Source organism: Protopterus annectens, chromosome 10.part0, assembly GCF_019279795.1.
Source record: "Protopterus annectens isolate FY-2018-M chromosome 10.part0, PAN1.0, whole genome shotgun sequence".
Classification (NCBI taxonomy): Eukaryota; Metazoa; Chordata; order Ceratodontiformes; family Protopteridae; genus Protopterus; species Protopterus annectens.
In genome coordinates this window covers 29,385,763-29,410,174 of record NC_056744.1, presented here as the reverse complement: position 1 = coordinate 29,410,174, position 24,412 = coordinate 29,385,763, and the positions used below count along the sequence as shown (strand labels likewise).

General features: G+C 41.5%; 1 protein-coding gene across 1 annotated transcript in view; it reads right to left on the bottom strand.

Annotated features, from left to right (window-relative positions):
• Positions 1-3,832: 3,832 nt before the first annotated feature.
• MRPL58 (mitochondrial ribosomal protein L58) overlaps positions 3,833-24,412 on the bottom strand; it is a 240,575-nt gene continuing 219,995 nt past the window's right edge. The window contains exon 6 of the mRNA XM_044084977.1: positions 3,833-4,046. Coding sequence (XP_043940912.1) covers positions 3,962-4,046 — 85 coding nt within the window. The 3' untranslated portion in view covers positions 3,833-3,961. The remainder of the gene's footprint in view (positions 4,047-24,412) is intronic.

Genomic DNA, 24,412 nt, shown 5'->3' with positions numbered 1-24,412 from the left:
TGCTTATTGATATACCACATAACTGTGGTGTTGTCCGTCCTTATCAGCAAATGGCCTTGTTGAAGAAACTGTCTGAATGTCTGACTTGCCTGCTTCACTGCCAGCATCTCTTTTTGATTTATGTGTAGGTTCAGCTGGTCTTGTGTCCATAGGCCTTGTATACACTTGTCTACCATGTGCACCCCCCCAACCGAGGTCTGAGGCGTCCGTGGTGATAGTCTGGCTTGGGTGAGGGCTGTGGAAAGGCAGTCATTTGTTCAACTGACAGGCCTGAGCCCACCACAGGAATTCTTGCTTCAGGCATGGAATTATTGGAATTTGGGTTTCTAGGCTGTGCTTGTGCTGAGACCATAAATTCCTTAGGTACCATTGCAACTTCCTCATATGTAGTCTGGCATGTGGAATCAATATTATGCAGGATGCCATGTAACCCAGGGCTTGCAGGACTTTCCTTGCTGTAAGTTGGTTCTGTGTTGTTAATGCCATGAAATAGAGTGGTAGTTGCTTTTGCTTTTCTGCTGTGAGAAATGCCATTTGATTTGATGTGTCCAGTTCTGCACCCAAGAATGTTATCCTTTGGGATGGTATCAGCCTTGACTTTTTTATGTTGACTGTGTATCCCAGGGCTTGCAATAGGTGAATAACCTTTTCCAAATCTTTTGTTAATTTGATCTTGTTGTCCGCTTGTATCAGGCAGTCGTCCAGGTATGGATAAATTTGAATTCCCTGAAGCCTGCAATGAGCAATTACTGATGCCAGGCATTTCGTGAATACTCTGGGCACAGTAGATAAGCCAAAGGGCAATGCTGAGAATTGATAATGCTCTGATCCTGCAAGAAATCTGAGGTATCTTCTGCAAACTGGTCGTATAGGGACGTGCAGGTATGCCTCCTTGAGATCTAGAGTCACCAGCCAAGACTCCTTGCCCAGCATGGGAAGAAGTTGCTGTAGGGTCAGCATTTTGAATTTTGGAACAATGAGATATGTGTTCAGAGCGGACAGGTCGAGAATAGGTCTCCATTAGTTTTCTTTTCTTGGCACCAGGAAAAGTCTGGAATAAAATCCTTGTCCTTGTTTGATAGACGGTACCTTTTCTATAGCTCTCATCCTTAGTAAGTGGTTGATTTGTCCTAGAGCGTTTGTTTTTTGGTTTGGTGGTAGGTTTGGCATTCCTCTCTTCCTTGGTAGAGTATGGAAGTGAAACCTGTAACCTTTGTCTATTGTCTGTAAAATCCATTTGTCTCCTGTAATGTAATGCCAGTTTACTGAAAATAAGGCTAGCTTTCCGCCTAAGGGTGCTTCCAGTTGTTCCCTGGTAGGCGGTAACAGAGCCAAGTCACTGTGACTGTCCTGTGGAAGTGGTAGTAGCTGGATCTGTGGCAGTACTTCTCTGGTTGTTAGGCTGCCACTGACGTCCCCTGTAGGCACCTCTGGATTGACCTCTACCTCTTGGGCGCCTATTTCTGCCTCTCTGTGCTCTGGTGGCGTCTGGAAAGGACCAATTCTTCGAAGGCCAATTTCTACTAAACCTCGGAGGCTGGACCTGTAAGAAATCCTTGACTGTTTGGACAGATTTTGCTTTTTCTTCCACCTTCTTTAACACTTGCTGTGCAGGGGAGCCAAACAAACTGTGTTTCTCCATGGGAGCATCTAGGAGCTTTGACTTTACATGGTCTGGTAAGGATTGCTCTTTTAACCATGCATGCCTTCTAATCACTGTACCAGTCATAGCTGATCTAAAGGAAGCCTCCAGTGCATCATAGCCACATTTTAAGGAATGATTACTGACCTGCTGAGTGTTATGTACCAAATCCTTAAGGGACTTACGGTCTATAGGTTCAGGAGAGGATAGTTTTTTATTTAGCTGATCTAACAAAAATTCCTGATACTGAATCATGTGGAATTGACAGTTTAAGGCCCTAGCCGAAAGAGTAGCAGAAGTATAAACTTTTTTACCCCATCTCTCTAATGCTCTAGATTCTCTTTCAGAGGGGAGGGGTTTTTTGGCAGAGGCAGTTGCTACAGCTTTGGGGCCCTGTGAAATAGTTTCAGGATCTGCAATAGGAGCCTTATACAAGTGATAATGTGTGTCCGGGACCCTGTAGTATCTGTCGGGCTTAGCAGGGGCCGGGGGAAGAGAGTCAGGGGCAGTACAAGCATCATTAAATGCATCATCCACAACTGTTAGTACTGGAGGAATGGCTAAAGGCCTATGCTGTGGCAAATGTAAAAAGGTCCTTAGCCTTTTCCTAGAATCTGAAAAATCCTGGCCCTGCCATTGAAATTACTCTGTCATAGCATGCAAGGTTTCCCCAAAAGAAAATTCCTCAGGAGGAGAGGCAGAAGGAATGGAGTCTTCTGCGTCAGAGTCCTCATATGGAGAATAAGGGCCTTCTGGAGGATTTGAGTTTTCTGAATCATCAGAGGAATAATCTGTAGAAACTGGCTCAGGGGGCTCTGCTCTAGGCCTCTTCTCGGGAGGGGGATGAGAGGCCCTGTCAGGGTGAGGTTGGGATCCCCTGATCAAAGAAATGAGATCCTCTGCCAGGCTGAGCATTTGGGAACTAGAGCTAGGCCTGTGTGAGGGGGTTTTAGCAGGCAAGGCCTTAGAAGATTTAGCTGCTTTAGCCCTAGAAAAAGCCTTGATAGACATGGATGCAGGGGGCCTAGCAGCTCCACGTGCAGGAGTAGATATGTCTAAAGGAATAGTATCTGATAAATCCTGGGTGCCTGCTACAGCAGGAGAAATTTCAGTAGCAGATTCAGCCATGCTGTGCGAGGCCTCGGCTGACGGAGGTATGCTTTCGGCCGAAGGAAGAACCGAGGACTCTGTTTCAGCCGAAACAGAGACACTTGCGGTTGGCTTAACCGTGGTTTCGGCCGAAACCGCGGACCGCGAGTGTCGGTCCTTTTCCTTATGCTTTTTAGCTAATTGTGAAGTCGGAGTGTCCGACGGCATTTTGTAAGCAAAAGCGAGACCAAAAAACTCCTCCGCAAACTCCGACCGACGTCTAAGTGTCCGTCGGTTGAAGGAAGAACAGGCTAGACAAGCTGCTACGTCGTGGTCTGGGTCTAAGCAAGGAAGGCAGTAAGAGTGGAAATCCTTATGAGGTATTTGTTTCCCACAAGTTAAACAATTATTTACTTTTTCTGACATCGGCTGAGGCAAGAAAGAGTCCCCAACGGGGTACTTAGCTTTTTAGAAGTCTTCGGTAGTAGAAATCTCTGGATCTGACCGACCGGCACTTGCGAACAGCTTCTGCTTCGGGCACCGCGCAAGAAAGACTGAGGAAAATGGCGTCGGCTGATGCCTTTATACCCAATTGACAGCAGCTATGACGTCGGGTGAAGTGCGACATCAGCCGGGGCCAGACCCAGACTTTGGAATCCGGCCGACCGAGGGGCTGCCTGAGGCAGGACAACCCATATGTTAGGACTGCAGATGCATCCTTGAAGGACATCATTTTCTTAATGAGATGCTACAGGATTTCTGTTTTAGCCCTGTACTCACAAGTGCACCACTTCTGCCTCCACAACTAGTCTGTTACAGCTTAGTAGCTGGTCCAGCTTCAATGTTTCTTTCTGGCAATTTTTTTTGAATGTAGCTTTTGTTCATGTGAACAATACTACTACTGCTTGTACATACAGTCACATTTCTGATATGCCTTCCAAGGCAAGGCGGCACAACACTATAGTTTGCCTTTTGTCAGCTACAAAAAAAAGAACATTATAAACCTTCAGCACTTCACGTCATCTGCACCTAGTACTAGCCTGACCTCTTATTTGATCAAAGACACCATCAACATATTTTCTCAGGAACATCACAAATCAATACTTTTTTTCATAAGAATAATTTATTGGTCCACTCTGATAACACGATGTTTTGCCTCCAAATAAAGTATGACTAAGACAGTATTCCACATGAAAGTTTACTTTTTCTTCCACTGTCACATGGATTTCTTTAATCCAGCTCTACTCTGCGGCTTTGTTTTATGCCAGAGGCTATTTTCTTCTGCCTAAGCCTTTCACGGTTCATTTGCTCAACCCTAAAAATCAGAAATTAGAAAAGGTTAAAATAAGCCAGCCATCAAAATCACTGTAAAGCTAAGCTTCTTGCTCCAAGTACAATACTACGTATTTATGATTTTACTCTTAACACACACTTACAAAAAAACAGGGCTCTGAACATCAGCATAATCCTTATTCTCAGCCCACATGTATGGTATGACCATATCATCTGGATTTTAATAATTATACTTTGCAAGCTGAGAGTAACAGAGCAAAGTTTAAATTGATGATGATTTTATTTTAATGCTGCATCTCTACTGCATCAGGGTGATGGTGTTGATGAACTCATAGGCCATTTATACCTTCTGATACACTTGCATATATGCTTGCAAGCATGCAGTGTACAACCCACTTGTCATTTTACATTAAACTAGAGAAATGTCTGTTGGTGTACAGTGCAACACTGTAGTTAAGCATCACTGTAAAGGACAAAATGCAGAATTATTATGTTACACAAGCACAATGCAAACATGACGGAATCACATACAACACCTAAGCTAATGTGTCTACAGGAAGGTAAACAAAACTACAGACATGATCTACAAAATATACACTATGTATGAAGTCCAGCACGTCTTAAGAATATCAGAGAGCCTGTTATGTGAAACATTTAGATTAATACTAACCTGTATCTATCACCCTAATCTTTGGGATGTTACAGTTATGCAGGTGTGATTTTTCTAGTTACCTTTTTTTGTACACAAATGTTACGAGTTTGCCATCAGCCTCCTCTGTCTTTTCATTATTTGTCAGTACTAACAGGACACTACCTTGAATACCAGGTAAGCTGAAAAACGAAGACACTGATGCCATTTTCTTTACTACATATTTGTGTTTAACTTGGCATACATTTCTTCCATTGCTGCCCATTCAACTGATGTCACTTTGATCAAGCCCTTGGAAATGAAGCAGGCAACTATAGGATACTGACAAAACTTACCATATGGCCTTGAAACCAAAGAGTTAGTTATACTAGAGGTGCAGGGAGCCTGAGCCCCCCCCCCCCAAAAAATAAATAAATAAATAAATAAAAAAGTGTTGGTTGATTCCTCACTGGGTTCTCCAGGCTCAATGTTTTGACAAAACAGGTAGTACTATACTTACTTCGCATCCTGACATTCTACATTTTATCAACTGTTCAGACTTTGGTGCTACTTTTATTCTCTTTGCTACTTATAGGATCATAGGAGGTTACTAGGCTAATGGTCTCAGAGACCTTACAAGCTTAGCCAAGTTCAACCTGTGTTCCCAAGGGTGTATGGTTCAAGCAGACACTAAAATAACTATTTACTTAGCTTGTTTTTGTTAAAAAAGCACATTAAGTACTATTCCCTGATGCCATCTAACAAGAGCTTAACTTTGGTGTGTTAAAGACATTACGCAAATGTCAACTTTTTTCTCATTACAAGTTACTTTTTGATCTCTGTAATAAGACTTCAAGAGATCTGCATGAAAATCAAACAAAATTTGGGCACTGGCTCAAGCTTTTTTCTATATGTACCTATTTCTCAAGTTTCTATGGGCACCATTTTGACCTTCTGGGACATCTCACAATATTTATTTCTAGTATTTACTTCAACAACTGTTACATGATGCTGGCAATCTCCATACAACAAAGGTGGGCACAAAGATATTTACTACTTGAGAAAACAGTAATTAGGTACATCACTGATTCTAGTTGGTGACTGCGGTGGTGGTGCTGCAGTAGCATTGTCACCTCACAGTTAAGACGTTGTCCTGTTCTATTCTCAGCTAGAGCATCTTCGGTGTGGAGACATGCGTGAATGGGCGTACCTTCGTTGAAGGTTGTGCTTCAGAGCTGGTAACTCGGCACGTAAAAATCTACTGCCAATCATTAGCAGACCGAAGTTCCGCTGTGGCGACCCATAACCGGGAAAAGCCGAAAGACACAACAACTGATTCTAGTTGCTGGGTCAATACAAACCTTAAACCTATGCACTTACATTCTGCACAGACTTTTCACTGGCGGTCCTCTAATAACTGCAAAACCAAACAAAATGAACCCCTCTGAAACAATCCTACTAAACCAGTCGGTGAAACTACATAATCATTGTTTTTCCTGCAAAGATGGCATTCCTTCCCATTCCCTCTGTTCTGCTTCATTAAGTTTTAGAGCTGTTAATCAAGCTGTACACTACCTTTAAAGTCCCACAGCATTAGAGAATGCAGAAACTCCATGACTTTACTTTAACAATTAAAGGATGGGTCTCTAAAGCCAGCAGTTTGGAATGAGATTACATTCAATAAAAAGGATTTAATGAATTTTAGACTGCTCTCTCTCTCACTTAAGTGTGTGTTATCAAAGATGTACATGCCAGCTGGAAGTTTGCAGAAGGTGCAATTTTATTTACTTAATTAGGTGGACTAAGCCCCCACAATGGTCCATTTTCATCCACCTTCTTGAAAAACAATGTAAACTATTTTATATATACACACACACAAGACAGACACACACAGACAGACACACACAGACAGACACACACAGACAGACACACACAGACAGACACACACAGACAGACACACACAGACAGACACACACAGAGAAAATTCAGAAACTGAAGACAACAATAGAGTACAAAAATCAAGTTCATATGCTTAAACTCGGCATATGCAGCACAGAAAGTCATTTTAAATATAAAAAAAATCAAGCATAATGTAGTGCGCGCACATGACATGACATCTGGTATTAAAGAATACAGAATAATTGTCAGCATCAATGACATAAGGATAAAGCCCTTGAACAGCAACAGTTTCTCTGGTTCAATTCTCAGCTAGAGTGCCTTCTGTGTGGAGTCTGCATGTCCTACCTGCGTTCGTGTGGGTTTCCTCCGGGTGCTGCAGTTTCCTCCCACGTTACAAAGATATGCATCTGGAGAGTTTCTCCCTGGGCCTCCACTGAAAATTGACTTTGTTCCAAGTCCGACTTTGCTAGTTAGCAAATATTAAATAAATAAAGCCCTGAATAAGGTCTAGGTGATCTAAGTTTGATTAGCAGCTTAATCATTTGGTGAAGAGAGCAAGAGAGAATGGGTGGGCCCATCCTGGGGAATGGGACAAAGCAGGATGCATACAGGCCACATCTCTTGGAGGAGGGATCTGCAGTGTGCACATTGGTGTAGGGCTTTGCCTCAGCAAGCCACTGCTTGAGGACTGCCTACTTTAATAATGGCTCCTTATGTGATATTGATAACTCGTAAAAAAATGATCCTGTCAAATATTCTAGTGCCATAAGTTCCTTCACAAAGCTGTATTATGTTTACCATTGTCAGTGCTCCAGAAATGTTTGGTAAAGTACTAAACAGTGTATTCTCATCTCTGAAAAGAAAGGTAGGTGGTTCTAAAGCATGCTCTGAAGGACGGCCACAGCAAAGCCTGTTCTCCAGCTAGAATGGGCATTCAGACTCTAATGTTTAACGAATGCGCAAATGGATGTCCACAAAAAGCAACTTCATAAATACTTTCCACATAGGAGGAGGCTAGAGACTGCAAGTCTCTACATTTCGTACATGATGCTTCGTTGTTAAGTGATTCACATCACGCTACTTTCATAAAGACATTTAAAGTGAAAATACTCGAGGAATCTGACAAGAAGCAACACACTGCCACTGTTCATTTCAGGTGGGATAGAACTGGGGTGCGTAGAGCTTTCTCTTACAGTCAGTCTGTCTCCTAATACCCATATACCCCCCTAAGGTTGTTCAACGGCTAAAAATAAATAACTGGCTGGAAAACATGCATCCTTCTTGGGTTTATCCCAGTTGCATAAATATTTCCTGCAGCAATGATCCTTATAATTACTGACAGCCTACATAATTTTTCTACAGTCCGTTTTGCATTATTCTTGCCTCCCTGTATTGCTGCTATTATTACAGTATTTCTCTATTCTGTTTATATTCTGGACTTTGTTTTTCCTAGAAAGCGACTAAAAAAAGTCCTTGCTGTGTCAGTGCATCCACATAAATGCAAATGAAAACAATGTCAACCCAGTACATCTTTTCCAATCACGCACACCAAAAGTCTAGAGACTTCAGAGGTTTCCAAAGCACATAAGATTCTAGACAACTGCCTCATGAAAGACTACTCTTGTAAAAAAAACAGAGACAAAACTTGTAATTCTCAAAAAAACTTGCATTTTTTATCAGACAGACATGTAGTGCAGAAAAATACCCCCAACTTACAAAGTGCAAAATCAAGAGAATGTAGAATAAATGCAGAATATCCTCAATGGAGAAAGAAGCATCATCTACTAGTGGTTTCAGTTATGGAGGAGAATACACTTAGTTGACTTTCACTTTGTTTCCTATTACAATAAGATAGGATAAGGATTGAATACTAAAAACCGCAGGAAAAACCTGTGTGGAATATGATTCCTGATGCCACTGTCAGTCAATGGCCAAACTGTACGGCTGGGAGAGAGATCAAATCATTGCAAGAAACAAAGGAACTGTGGAGTGACCAAATAGAAGAACCCTATTTCACAAGCTAATGTATATCTCAAAAAATGCTTTTTATGACATATGGCTGCACAAGCCTATTCGACTAAACAGATCTTGAATTTACATAAGCAATAATGCCCAACAGCGTGTGTGTTAAGGTGTACTTAACACCTGCACAGAGGCCTGACGCTGCAGTCATTATTGTGCTTAGAGAATGGGCCCTCTGTAAAATTGTTGTGTTTTACTTACTTTTTAAGTACTATATTATTTTTTTTTTTTTATTTAAAACAGTTCCTCTGCCTAATATTTCAAAGTTTCTGTAGTATATGTTAATGGTGTTGGAGGAAACATTTTATATAAAAAATAATATAGCCCTTAAAAATAAATAAGTCAGTAAAACACAACAATTTTACAGAGAGCCCATTCTCTCTCTCTCTCTCATACACAGTCTCTTCCACTTTCACACACATACATATACCGTCTCCTCTGGTTTTATACTTGCATTCACTCACACAAGCATAACTCTCAACCTCTTAGCACAAAGTGTGGATAAAGTCAAGAATAATGGGGAGACAAAGCCCCAAAAATAGGAGCAAATTTTAAATATTGCTGTCAAACTCAAAGTTGCTAGCATAAAAAGTCTTGTATTATAGTGCATCTTCTGAAGGATATATATACTGAAACTTAAATGCCTGTCATTATTTAGTGAAAACAGGCCCATGACTAGGCGATTCTGGTCTATACTCTCACCATGGTTTGCATCTACTTGCAAAAGACCTTGGTGATGTGTTTAACACATTAATGGCAGGTGTCATTTAGAAGTGCAAACTTGCAAGCGACCCAAGCACGAGAAGAAATGATCACTGCAAGTTTCAAATCACACTGATTTCCCGTTGTGCTATAACATTTAAGTATTAAAATAGCAATAGAATATACACACAGACAGCAATCATGTTAGAAACATGTTCCAAAGTGAGTAAAGAAACAGAATATTAAACTAATAGTATGCAAGATTTATTTTTTATACTAATGTGGATTTTATTTGTACTGTGGCTGCATGCTTCTCATCACTTCAAGGTTGCCGCCATTTCACAAATCTCTATGCATTTCTTAGCCTCATGTTTACTAAATACCTGGCACAGAAAGTATGTTTCCCAGCTACATCATGTAGTTAAATATGTATAAACTCTCCTGATGTTCATGTGTTGATAGTTTATCTGTGCCCAACTTCTGATCACATCTGGTTAGAGTCTGCCAAATCAGGTAATATGCTTCAGATCCTGTTCTGAACCCCAGACCCTTGTACATTCTACGTTTAGTTCCAGACTAAATGCAGTTTTAAATTAGCTTACTCTGACCTCTGAAGACACTTCACACTTTCAGCCCCTAGTCACAAATTTATTTTTTAGCTGAAAGAAAATTTCTCTAACTCCCCAATTTTGGATGAAGTACATTTGGTTTTAGGATGCATTACTGTACCTGCTTACAGCTATTTGCTAGTCAGGATTTGTAAATATACTAATGATCACATACCACTTCATGTTAAAGCCAGTTCTCATAGCCAAATATATGCATATTTTTAAAGTATGTGATCTGGTTCTTCTTGGACTCTTCAATCACCTTGACTTGTTTATAAAAGACACAGCGTAAAATAATGAGAAAATCTGAGAATAAGTTTACTAGTTGGAATAAAATACATTTTTAATGAGTTATAATCCCATTTATTAATAATGATAGTACTTCACTTCATTGCTTTTACTTATTCATTTGGCAGTTACAAAAGTGTCAAACAAAATGGCCCATTTCTAGACATTACAGAATTAGATGATTATTCTTAGTCACACTGGATTTTATGACTGTGTTAGCTTGCCTAGATGACATTATGTACTAACAAATGCTTCATACTAGTTTGCATTTTTACATATGACAGATGCTCTGCTACGACTTGTGTGGGGTACACCTTTTTGCAGCTACCAATGTGGGAGCTGCTCTGGCCATCTGTAAAGGTCATGTTTTTAACATTGTTCTTTGACTCAGCATGGCATTAGGTATTATGATTTAAATGTTTTATACTCTCCCTGATTTTTTATTTTCTTTTTCACTGCTTGGTAACTGCTGCATACACTGGAACCAGGTGACTGCGGGTGACAACTAGGTGGATCAGATGACTCATTAGCCCCACAGAAATACAAAAATGAAGACATCCATGTCTACATAAATGGTTAGGAAGATGTGCATATTTCAATAATAAATATGTTAATAACTAGCTGGTAGTTAGGACCTTGGGATTCCCAAAGAGATGAAAAGCGGACTACTGTTTCACTGACGTGTAGAAAGGTAGCTTTCAGGCTCAGAGACAGGCTTCAGCTTACATATAAGGAGTGGGTGAAATAAACTACATGGGATCTGTCACAGTGGGTAATATGGAAATGAAAATATTAACATTTATGTACAGCAATGGTTATCAAAACGTACATATTTTACAATATTATTTCTAGCAACTCCCTTACAGAGTACAATATACTGAGGTTTGGATAAGGATTCTACATACAGTTTGAAATGAACATGGGAGTTAAAGGCATTAGTAGTAAAATGGATACAATATTTTGGTACAGCAATCTATGAAATATGGCATTTTTTCATATCCGCAGTACTATTTCACTGTCAAAGGAAATGATACAAGTTTCAGCCACCAGGGTATAGATAAAGTTCTGTAAAACAATTGCTTAGGATATGAGAGTTTGGTTCTTAGGGGAAAAAAAGAGCAAACCGACATCTGCCTACACCTTTAGATTACCAAATTTGCATAATTTCTAACAGCAACAATTCCCTTATGGAAAGAGGTGCATGATAATTTGGTTCAGGTTCTACATGCATGCTGAAAACAAAGTCACAAAGTTCTTATCAAATGCACATAATATATTGTATAGCATAATTATTTGTGCTCTATGCCATACATTATTGTATAGCATACAGCACAACGATTAGTCTCCAAAATACAGGATTAAGCACCTTTATAACATCAGAAAGGTGGTTAGAGAAAGCTTTTATTAAAGCATCCCCTCACATCTGTTAAGCTCTAATGCTTTATTGTGATATTAACAGCATTCAGTGGCTGCCATAGAAAAGAGGTAGAAACTGCAAGGAGATTTAAAACATTAAACACCTCATTCAGCCTTTCTTTTTTGACAAAATCAAGTGTTTAACATGTTTAAAGCCATCAGCACTTTCCTTCACTAATATGTGGTGGCCACTCTGTGTGACATAGGTAAGTGTGCTAGTTTACAAGGATGTAACATACTTTGCACTTAACCTATTGCAGTTTATGGAAGCATGTTAAGCTTTATGCACTAGAAATAATTACAATTATATAATTATAATATATCACAATACAATAATATTATAATACCTTACAGTACATAATAGTTTGGGATGTGGGAAGTTATGCAGACAGTGACCTAACTTTTGACCAACATATCTCATTTGTTGTAAGAAAGTCCTTCTATACTGCACTGCTTTTAAACAAAGGGACAGTGTCTAGATCTAGGAATGTTATTGCGCCCATTTACTCAACCCTCATTAGGCCAGTCAAGGAATATAATGCCCCCTTTGGCATTGCATCTATCCAGACACATGCAGCAACTGAAGCAGCCACACAGACACCTTACTAAAAGAGTTCAAGTTCTAAACAAAATGTCCTACATGGACAAACTTAAAGCCCTGTAACTATACTCTGTATCCTACAGACTGCTAAGAGGTGACCTGTGCCTGGCATACAAGACATCCTCTGACCTATTACAGATGGATTTACTGCACATCAGCAAGTCAAATAACATCAGAAATTCTCAGTCTAAGGATCTAAACCTCTTCTGCATCATCATCAAAATAGTTTGGAGAGGGAAAGTATTTCTTGCAGAGGAAACTGCTGCTCTGGAACAGAATCCCCATCCACATAAAACAAACTTCATCCTTGCCCATATTCAAGCACAACTTGAATCTATGGATGGAAAACAGAAAATCTACCCCAGGACTGCTCTACTGTACTACTAATGACCATAGGCAGCTCCTAAATGTTTTCTTAAATGTATGGGTCCCCTCAGATTATTTATGGTATTGATTCCAATTATTCCCAATTGGGATAAAAAACATAATTATCAGCTATGGAATGGGTGAGACCAATCTATAACCAAATGGGATAGGTTACTCTGAGCACAAACAGGGAAAAGTACAGTTGTGTACACTTACCATAACACGTAGATGTTTGAGTGTATTCACTGTTGTAGTCATCACATTTGGGTTATCTACCTGCAGATAGCCCTCAGCTTGCCTGAATACCAGTGTCTTCGGATTTCTGCATCAAATGCTGTCGCTTCTTCCATTATGTCAGGTCGTCAAGGGTATAAAACATACAGCCAATGCTATTACATCAGTTTTTCTTGACCCAGATGTCAGGTGCCCCCACAACAGGAAGCAATTATATCAAAAAAGCAAATACACATGATATACTATATGCCAAACATGAAGGAAAGATAGAGCCAAGAGCGGTCAGGGGGCTGGAGGGAGGGTAACCAGAACTGCAACAGTGAATACACTAACATCTGGTAAGTGTACACAACTGTACTATGTTCTTCGTGTTTCACTGTTGCAGTCATCACATTTGGGTTGATTCCCAAAGTTAAGGAAGGGTGGAGGCAGTTAAAGAGCATTAGGGCTAGCAATCAAACCCAGTAAGACTGCTGTAGCAAATCCAGCTCTGGTTTTAGAAAAGATAGGCAGGTGGTAATGTTTGGTGAAAGTATGTACAGAGCTCCAGGTAGCAGCTTCCAGGATGTCCCGGGTAGGAACTCCTCAGAAATGCCATAGAGGTAGATGCAGCCCTGGTGGAATGTGATCTTATCCTCTGTAGGGTAAGTTTTCCATGGTGCTTGTAGCAGAAATTGATGTAATGGGCTATCCATTTGGAAATGGTTTGCTTTGAAATGGCATTCCCCCTCTGCCCCTGCAGCAAAGCTAACTAGCAGCTGGTCAGAATTTCTGAGAGGCTTAGTTCTGTCCAAATAGAATCTAAGCGGTCTGTGCACGTCCAGAGAATGCAGCATCCTTTCCCCCTTATTCTGAGGATTAGGGAAAAAAGTAGGCAAATGAATGGACTGGTTTAGAACCACACTAGACACCACCTTGGGCATAAAGGATGGATTAGTCCGGAGGGAAACCCTGTCCGCATGGAAGATAATGAAGGGCTCCACTAACATGAGGGCCTGCAGTTCAGACACTCCTTCTTGCTGAAGTGATGGCTAGAAGTAAGGCTGTTTTCCAAGAAAGGAATTTCAACTCTGCTGTAGCAGCTGGTTCAAAGGGGGGGGGGTGAGTTTTTCCAATACAAAGTTAAGGTCCCAGGCTGGAGTGGGAGCTGTCCTGGGGGGTCTTAAATGTTTTGCCCCTCTAAGGAATTGCTTTAGCAGGGGATGAGAGAAGAGGGGTGGCTCAGTATTATAATGTGCTGAAATGGCAAAGGCATGAATCTTAATTGCAGAGAAAGATGGGCCCTTGTGGAACATTTCTGTTAAGTAATCCAGAATATGAGGTAAGCTAGGCACCGTTGTGCCCATCCCCTGAGCCTGGCTCCGGGAACAGTATCTTTTCCACTTTTCTGAATATGATTTTCTAGTACCAGGCCTCCTTGCCTCAAGAATGACATCCAGCACCTACTTACCGAGGGTTGCTAGAGGTGAGTTCAGGGAATTAGCCAGGCTGCAAGGTTCAGGGTTTGAAGATGAGGGTGCAGAATCTGGCCCGCCTGCTGGGACAGCAGGGAAGGGGGTCTGAGGCAGGTGCCATGGTTGCAGCAAAGTCAGACTGCACAAAATGGGGTATCAGTGCTGGTGTGGCCAGTCTGGGACAATCAGTATTGTCCTTGGCTTGTCCGATTTGATCTTAAGTAGAACCCTTCAAGAGGAGAGGGAGAAAGGCATAAATCGAGAGGCTTTCCCAGTCAAAGGACAGGGCATCCACTTTCCAAGCTTGACTGGGGGAGTTCTGGTGCAGAATTTGTTCAATTGGTAGTTCTGAGGGGAGACAAACAGGTCTACAGCTGGTGTCCCCCATTTGTTCAAGAGCTTGAATACTTTGGGTTCCAGTTTCCATTAGTGTGGGTCCATGAGATTTCTGCTCAAATCGTCTGCCAGTAAATTTAGTTTGCCTGGTAGGAACTGAGCTGGCAGGTTCACTTGGTAGCTCAAGGCTGTGTTCCAGAGCCATGGCTAGTCTGCAGAATGGGTAGAATTGGGTTCCCCCTGCTTGTTTATGTACCACATAACTGTGGTGTTGTCTCTGTCTTTACCAATAGTTGTCCTGGAAGAATAAGGTCTTTGAAGGCTGTCAGAGCATTCTGTACAGCTAACATTTCTTTTTGATTGCTATGCAGGTGCATCTATTTTGGGCTCCATTTGCCCTGAATGCACTGCCCCTGCCATGTGAGCCCCACCATGCATAGTCTGATTAGTCTGTTTTTAGGGTTTGGGCAACAGGGGGTAGAGTGAAAGGGAGTCCCTTGTTGTGATAGCAGGCCTCTGCCCACCAAATGAACTCTGCCCTTAGACAAGGAATGATAGGACTCATTGTTTCCAGGTCGTGAGAATGTTGACACCATAGACTTTTTAGATACCACTGAAGCTTCCTCATATGCAGTCTTGCATATGAAATTAACAGAATGCAAGAGGCCATGAACTCCAGGGCTTGCAGGATTTTCCTTGCAGACAGCTGGGGTTTTGTGGCCAGTAGGTAGGAGGTCTGGCCATCCACTTGGGGTTGGGAGTGAGTTGAAGTGGAAACTGTTTAAAACCCATTTGTCCCGGGTAATGAGTTCCTAGTTTTTTGCATGCAGGGCGAGCTTTCCTCCTAAGGGAACAAGTAGTTGAGCAGGGCTTGGAAGAGTTAAGGATAAGTTACAGTGCTGTTTTTCCATAGGGGGTGGCTTACTAGTCCCTGCTTTGTAAGTGGGAGCCCCCCCACTGCTTGATCTGTGCATAGCAGGAGACTGAAGTCTTGGTGATATGCTGCTCCTGGCTTTGGACTGAGAAGGCTTGGAAGGGATTAGAAAAGACCAGTTCTTTGAAGGCAAATGCCTATTGAATCTAGGAGGCTGTATTTGTAAGAAATTTTTAACAGTTTGCATAGATTTAGCTTTTTCCACTATCCTTTTGAGGACGACATCTGCTTTGTTGCCAAAAAGACGGTCTTGGTTTAAGGGCGCATCCAGTAATTTAACTTTAACATGATCTGGCAAAGTTTGCTCCTTAAGCCAAGCATGCCTTCTAAGTACAGACCCAGTGACAGCAGCCATGCAAGATGCCTCTAAGGTATCAAAACCACATTGCAAAGTATGTTTATCAACTTGTTCAGCAGAATGCATTAAATCCTATAATTCTTTATTTTCAGCACAGTTAGGAATCAACATCATTTTTTGTTTAAGTAATCCAATAATATGCTGCTGATACTTTAACATATGAAACTGTCAGTTTAAGGCCCTAATGGCCAAAGTAGCCAAAGTGCATACCTTCTTACTCCATCTATCTGGAATCTCTATCAGAGGGGGTAGGGGTTTTGCAGTAGTAGCCTTAATGCCTTTGGGTCCCTGTGAAATGGTCTCCTAGAGGGAGAAGGATGGCTTCCCCTGATTAGAGTAATAAGGTCTTCAGCCATTCTTATAATTTGTTTTTTAGGCATAGGGGCCTGACCATGCGATCTGGCGTCAGTTTTCTAGGCATGGATAGAGTTTTAGGTCTTAAAGAAGAAGATGGTGTTGGTCTGATATGCAAGTCAGTAGGCCTGAATACACCCTCAGAAGCCAGTGTCGGCTCCGGACCCATCCAATGTAGAGACATCCGCAGGTTCTATAGTCGAATAAGCATCACACGGCATACTGGAATCCGAATGGGTCTCAGTAGAGGCCTGCGAATCTGAAGTAGTGGGTATCAGGGGCTGCGAAAGCGCCTGGGTACCGGCGAACTGGCGACTAGCTTAACGGATGCGTTTTCGGCAGCTTTGAACCTATGCGGTCTGTCTTTATCTTTACGTTTTTTCTGAATGTCGGTAGTTGGATGGCTTACCGAAGCCATTTCTGGATAACTGAACCGAATACCAAAATAGTTACGTGTGAAAATTAACTGACTATGAATAGTTCGAGGATTGAGTAAGGCACAAAACCGACAGTGAGGGACGTCGTGGTCTGGGCCTAAGCAAGAAATGCAGTACAGATGAAAATCTTTATGAGGTATTTGCTTTCCACAAGAAATACAATTGTTAACTTTTACTGACATTGGTTTAGAGCAAGAAAAAGAATCCCCAACGGGAAAAAGGATCCCCAACGGGGTAATTAGCTTTTTTGAAGACTTCGGATCTGAAACTCAAAAATGAAAATTTCAGGATTTGGCCGACCGGCACTTGCGAACGGCTTCTGCTTCGGGCACCGCACGGCAAGAAAGACTGATGTAATGACGTTGGCTGCATGCTTTATACCCCTGACTACCTAACGTTGTGGAAGATGAGACAGCAACCGACGCAGGACCCAAGACTTTGATAATCAGGCTGATTGAGGGCTACCTGCAAGCAGATAACCAAATGTAATGACTGCAACAGTGAAACACGAAGAACATCTTGTAGCCTATTAGGAACAACAGTCCAAGGAAAACCAAAAGGTAACCAGTACATCCAGGAAGGAAATGGACCAGGGGGAGGAGGGAGTGAATACTGCACCAGTGAAGGAAAGGACATCTATTGTTATGGTAAGATTTTACACAACTGTACTATGTCCATCCATTCACTGGTTGCAGTATTCTTAACTTTTGGGAGACTGCCAAATCTCAAGTAGAAACGTGGGAGCAGGAAGGATCAGCAGAGCCCTACAGAAAACCATGAAGGATAGCTCTATCAAAAACAGCTCTAGCTCTGGAGATGCCATCCAACCTGTAGTGCTTGGTAAAAGCATGCAGAGAAGTCCAGGTAGCTGCTTCAAGAATAGAGTTAGTATCTAACCCTTTAAAAAAAAGCATCAGAAGATGCCACAGCTCTAGTAGAATGAGCCTTTACAGGAGGGGGAAGGTCTTACCGTGAAAAGTATAACAAACAGAAATAGCTTTAGAGATCCAAGAAGAAATAGTTTGCTTGGATACAGCCAAACCTAGGGGAACTAAGATGAAAGGAAACAAAATGATAAGATTTTCTGATAGCCAAAAAACAAAACACAAATGTAGACTTTGCACTTAAGGTCCAGCTTCACAGCCAATTCCAACAGCAAAACAAACGATCTGGTCCACCAGACTGATAAAAAAACAGTAGTTTAATAAAATACAGTAGGTTAGCGCTTTCAGGTTTAAAAAAAACCTTCTTCAGACATCATACAGAAGTTATAAACACCTTTTAAAATGCATAACAAGACTCAGTAAAAAGTCCTCCTCTTTTTTAAAAAAGGCTCAACAGGAATGACACCATTCAAGCCAGGTGCTCTATCAGCACCCAGATTGATTATCCACCTAGTTTCACTACATTCTGTTATATTTCTCAGATCACCCCCTATTTCTCAGATCACCCCCCCTCCTGGTTGGATAAATAACCTGCAAAACCGTAAAAGAAAATACATGCCCAGGATACTGCTTTACATGCTGATACAGAGCATTATGTATATTGGCTGTGCGAATAGCCAACATATGTTGTAACACCCTGTCTTTCAATCTACAATTCATTTTACCGACATAAAATGAACATTGCATTGCTAGTCAAACGGTCAGCATATTGTTTCAATGAACAGCTCTTTCCAGACAGTGGATGGATAAATATGTTATGTCTAATATACTGGCAAGCTTTGCAATGTCTACAGGGGAATGCCCCTCGTCACCCCATGACAGGTTTCCTGACCTTGGTCCGTACAGAGCAAATCCTTTAAATTCTTACTACGTTTAAAACAAAATGTGGGTTCCCGAGTTATTAATGCCTTCACTCTATCTGTTAACAAGATTTTCCAATTTTTGACGAATAATGTCACATATTCCTCCCACATTATTACTGTAATTCAAAGTAACTCATAGGGGCTGCCTGCTTATATCGGTCTCTCTCTCATGCACCTGTATATTTCCAGAAAAACAGGGTTTTGCTTTGTTCAACCTCTCTTCTTTACTTTTATTAAATGCCTGCTGTATTCTGATTATATCCCTTTGCTTTTAAGTTCACCATCAATTCTGCAGACTTCTCTCAAAATGTCTCACCATTGGTACATAACCTAAATGTTCGAAAAAATTGTCCCGGAGCAATATTGTTAAATGTACATCTGGGGTGCATACTATCATAGGCTAGGAGAGTATTTCTCCAGCATTCCTTCCTATATAACATAGTCTCAATCCGTTGCTCTGTGTTTTTCATCACTCGGACATCTAAAAAAATCTATAGTTGTATCAGAGTGTGAAATACTAAACCTCAACAAATCAGTGGTGCTTTCCAGGTAGTTAAACTCATAAAGCTGTTCCTGTGTCCCCTGTTCAAAGCAGAAAGACATTGTCCACAAAACGGACATAGTAAATTAAGTACCCCCTCCATAGAAGGTTTACCTTAAATATTGCTTGATCCTCCCAATATGCCAACACTATGTTGATATATGAATTTGCGCAATCAGTGACATTTTTTGACACTTTTTAAAACCCGAAGGTTTATGATCCTTAGACTCCTTAGACATATTGTCCAAACACAACACAGGAGGGAAAGCAGGAAAAAAGGACAAGGTCCTCTAACTTAAAATGGGCCTAGCACTGCACTCAAGGAAAAATCAACAGAGGACTAGGTCCTCTAACTTAAACAGGCCTAGCCCTGCTGAGGAAACAACAGTAGAGAAAGGTTAATAGATGACTAGGTCCTCTAACTTAAACGGACCTAGCCGTAAACAGAGGTGAAGCCAAGTTAAGAATTTGCTACAAGAATTGCAATAATTCAATGACACGCTAACTAACTAGCTAATAAGAAATAATCAAAGAACACTGCACACAGCTACCAATTGTATACTATTATGCTAGTCAAAAAATACAAGATCAGAAAAAGGTCCTAACCCAAACATGGACCTATGCTAAGAAGATGTAAATATAGTAAAAAACTAGCACACTAAGAAAGGGATACCACTCAGAGGAGAAAAAGGCCTGCGGAAGTGATGGACAAGTTTTCAATAACAACTTTGCAAAATTTCCAAAACACACTACTAACTTACTATCGATAATAATGACCAAGTTATTTATACTAAGCTACTACTATAATGAAAAAACAATCACTATAAACAAGAATAATGAAGAAAAATCCAATTTGGCTACAGTCAAGAAAGAGAGCACTTCTGAACTCGTAGATGCAGCAAACGAGATCTGGGGATTCTTACTATTGCACTATGGGATACCTACTTTGCCACGAGCCATTTGAGCTTTGTAATCGGCCGAGTCGGAGCAGAGGATAGTCTCTGAACCCATATGTAAGAATGAAGGCGAGATAGGACTACAGAACATCCCTGGTTTTCTGGAAATGTACAGGTGCATAACAGGGAGACTGATGTAAGCAGGCAGGCTCTAGGAGTTGCTCTGAATTACAGTAATAATGTGGGAGGAATATGTGACATTATTCGTAAAAACTGGAAAATCTTGTTAACAGATGATGAAGGCATTAATAACTCAGGAACCCACATTTTGTTTTAAACGTAGTACGAATTTAAAGGATTTGCTCTGTACGGACCAACAGGGGGTCAGGAAACCTGTCATGGGGCGACAAGGGACATTCCCCTGTAGACATTACAAAGCTTGCCAGTATATTAGACATAACATATTTATCCATCCACTGTCTTGAAAGAGCTATTCATTGAAACAATATCATATACTTGGCTGACTGTATGAAATGTTGTTCATTTTATGTTGACAAAACAAATCGTAGATTGAAAGACAGGGTTGTTACAACATATGTCAGCTATACGCACAGCCAATATACATAATGCTCTGTATCAGCCTGTAAAGCAGTACCCTGGGCATGTACTTTCTTTTACGGTTTTACAGGTTACTTATCCAACCAGGAGGGGGGGGGGTGATCTGAGAAATATAACAGAATGTAGTGAAACTAGGTGAATAATTCAATCTGGGTGCTGATACAGCACCTGGCTTGAATGGTGTCATTCCTATTAAGCCTTTTTTATAAAAGAGGAGAGCTTTTTACTGAGGCTTTGATTGGCTGTTATGTATTTTAAAAGGTGTTCATAACTTTTGTATGATGTCTGAAGAAGGCTTTTTTTAAACCTGAAAGCGCTAACCTACTGTATTTTATTTTTTATCAGTCTGGCGGTCCGAATTGTCTGTTTTGCTGTTAGATTTTCTAATAGACTTAGTCTTATCCAAATAACATCTGAATAGTCTATGCACATCAAAAGTATGCAGCACCCTCTCACTAGCAGAATGCGGAATGGGGAAAAAGCAGGCAAATGAACAGACTGAGACAACTCATTTACCACCTTGGGCATAAAAGAAGGATTAGTACGCAAGGACACCCTTGTCTTTGTGAAACACCAAAGCAGGAGGACAAGCCATAAGTGCTTGAAGCTCAGACACTCATCTGGCAGAAGTAAGGGCCAACAATGGAACAGTCTTCCAAGAGCAATACTGCAAGGAAGCTGAAGCAGCAGGCTGAAAAGGAGCCAGAGTTAACTTATCCAAATCAAATATGAAGATCCCTGGGCAGAGAAACAGACTTCCTGGGAGGCCTAATATGAAGGACGCCTTTAAGGAACTGTTTAGCCTCAAATCGAGAAGCTAAAGGAGGAGATAAAGGCAGACAAGCAGAGATAGCTGGTAAGTGGGCCTTAAGAGAATAGGCCAAACCAGCATCAAGCAATTCACACAAAAAGAACCAAAGGAACATCCAGAGTAAGGGGTGCCAAGTTACAAGAGACATGAAACAGAAAACCTCTTTCATTTGGATAAGTAAGATTTCCTAGTATTGGGTATCCTGGCCTTCTGCAGGACCCTAAGCGTGTCCTCAGAAAAAAGGTGTCTAGGTGGAATCAAAATCCTTTCACCCACAGTGTCAGTTGAGTGGACAGGTGGGATGGATGAGAGATCCCTTGTCTTGTCTGCGTAGGTCCACCCTGTGAGGTAACTTGTGATGATTGCCCTTGGCTAAATTCAGAAGACAGAACCAATACTGTCTCAGTCAAAAGGGAGTTGCCAACAAGATTCTGGTAGTGTCCTGCTGAATTTTGAATAGGACTTCTGAAATGAGAGGAAGGGGAGTGAATGCATAAAGAAACATCTCCTTCCAAGAAAGAGAGAGGGCGCCCACCTTCCACACCAGAGGACCTGGTAATTTAACAAAATAGAGAAGTTGTCTGTTCAGAGGGGAGGCAAACAGATCTACTCACGGGGTACCCCACTGATGGACAATGTCCAGAAACCCATCCCTGTGAAGCATCCATTTGTTGGATTGTGTTAAGGACCTGCTCAGAGTGTCTGCCACAATATTCTGACCTTAGGGAATTTAAACGGCCCGAACAATCACTTGATACTGGACAGCAAGGTCCCATACCAGGAGTGTCAAATGGCAAAGAAGGTAAGATCTTGTACCCCTAGTTTGTTTATATACCACATCACTGTAGTATTGTCTGTAAATAATTTGAGAGGTCCTGGGGAGCAAAGAGAATGAAAAGCCTGAAGAGCCAGCAGACTAACTCTCATCTCAGACACTGATGTGCTCCTTCTGCTGAAAAGATGACCACACTTCCCTGTACCTTTATGGAGCCAAAAATTGCTCCCCATCCCACATCTGGAGCATCTGTAAACAGTTCCTGAGAGGGAAGAGGGGGATAAAAAGGGAGCCCTGGATTCAGAGACAACTGCTGGATCCACCAGTGAAGTTCCTTCTTCATACAAGGAAGAACAGGAACTATAAAGTCTATAGGATGTGCAGACTGACTTCAGAAACCACTGAAACTTTCTCATGTGGAGTTTAGCCAGAGGGAGAGGGAGCATTGCAATAGTGAATGCCATGAAACCCAGAGCTCTCAGAAACTCCTTGGCTGTAATGGAGGACAGAGAAAGAAGAATTTGAAAGAAGGAAATGAGAGTTAAGGACTTGGGAGGAGGCAGGGATGCCAGCATAGGTACAGTCTGATTCCTACAACCTAGAAAAACATGATCTTTTGAAGGAGTCAGAGAAGACTTTTTGAAGTTCATTATGAATCCCAGACTCTGAAGAATGGAAATGGCAAAATGAAGATTTTGCAACAGGATCTCTGCAGAAGAGGCCTGAATCAGCAGGTCATCCAAGTAAAAAAAATACTTGGATCCCCTGAAGCCTGCAAAAAGCAATCACAGGAGCGAGGCATTTGGTGAACCCCCTTGGGGCAACAGAAAGGCCAAAGGGCAAAGCAGGGAACTGAAAATGCCAGGAAGTAATAGAGAAACACAAAAACTTACTGAAAAGAGGATGGACTGGACTATGGTGATAAGCATCCTTGAAATCCAGAGACACCATATAAGCCTGAGTAAGCAAAAGAGGAAACAGTCTGAAGGGACAACATACGAAAAGTGGGAAATTTCAGAAAAGTGTTTAAATGAGAGGGGTCTAGAATTGGTCTCCAGGTACCCTCTTTTTTGGGAACTAGAAACATTCTGGAGTAAATCCGCCTCCCTTTTTGGACACAGGCACCTCTGAAATAGTATACAGAGTCAAAAGGTCTCAAAGTACCTCTAGGAAAAAAGGGAGTTGTTCTAAAGGAGGCTGAGGAATGCCCATAAAAGGGGGATGGGATTGCCACACCATGAAATACCCCCAACGAATAAAGAACAGAAACAAAAGAATCCTGAGTAATCTGAAGCCAAACAGGAAGAGAGAGAGAGAAAGGTGAATAGAAAGAGGAACGTGGCTGGGAAGAAACCAGGTGCTGTCTGATGTCTATCTGGAAAGTAAGACTTCTGAGTTCCTGAAGTCTGTGTAGCCTTAGCAGGAGGAGCCCATTTGCCATTCTTTTTGCCCTTAGTTGGAGGACAAGTTCACCTGAGAACAAAGACAGGCTTATTGGGGTAGTTTCTTTGAAATTTAGGAACAGGAGAGATAGACACGTTTATGCCCTGTAAGGCATTCCCCTTTATCCTGAAGGTAATTAAACAAACCAGCAGCAGCTTCCCCAAACAAGAGTTTATTATAAAAAGGAGCATCGATCAACAGCCTTAATGTCATCAAGCAATGGTTGAAGCCAAAGCCAAGAATATCTCTTCATCACTGAACCAAAAGCAGCAGCTCTAGAAGAGGCATCTGCTGCATCGTAACTACACCTGATGGTATAACGAACCACCTCACAGGAAGTCCCTAACAGGAAAAGAGCAGAAGTTTTATCATCAGAGTCTGGGAGAACAGAAATAACCTGACAAGCCTGAGAAAGAAGAGCCAACACATACCTGGATATATGGGTCTGATAATTAATAGCCCCAAAAGCCAAGGTAGCCGAGGTGTAAACCTTCTTACCTAGCCTTTCCACAGTTCTGCTGTCTCCAGCAGAAGGTAGTAACTTGGGCAAAGGAAGAAAATGAGAGGGCTTGTCAGAGGCTATAGACACCATTGAGGGATCAGCAGCAGGATATTTGTACAAAACGTTGCAGTCCTCAAGCACCCTATAATGCCCATCAGGTTTCTTAGGAGCAGGAGGCAGAGAATCAGGAGCTTTAGAGGCATTATTAGAGGCAGAAACCCCCTGAGGAGGTTTTAATGCCATCAAATCACTAAACAAACCCTGAGTGAAGGACAGCCACTCACTCTGTGGATCCCTGGCAGCAGGACAGATAAGCTTACTTTTTTGTTTTTTCTTTAATGGGACATCTGCCCTGTAA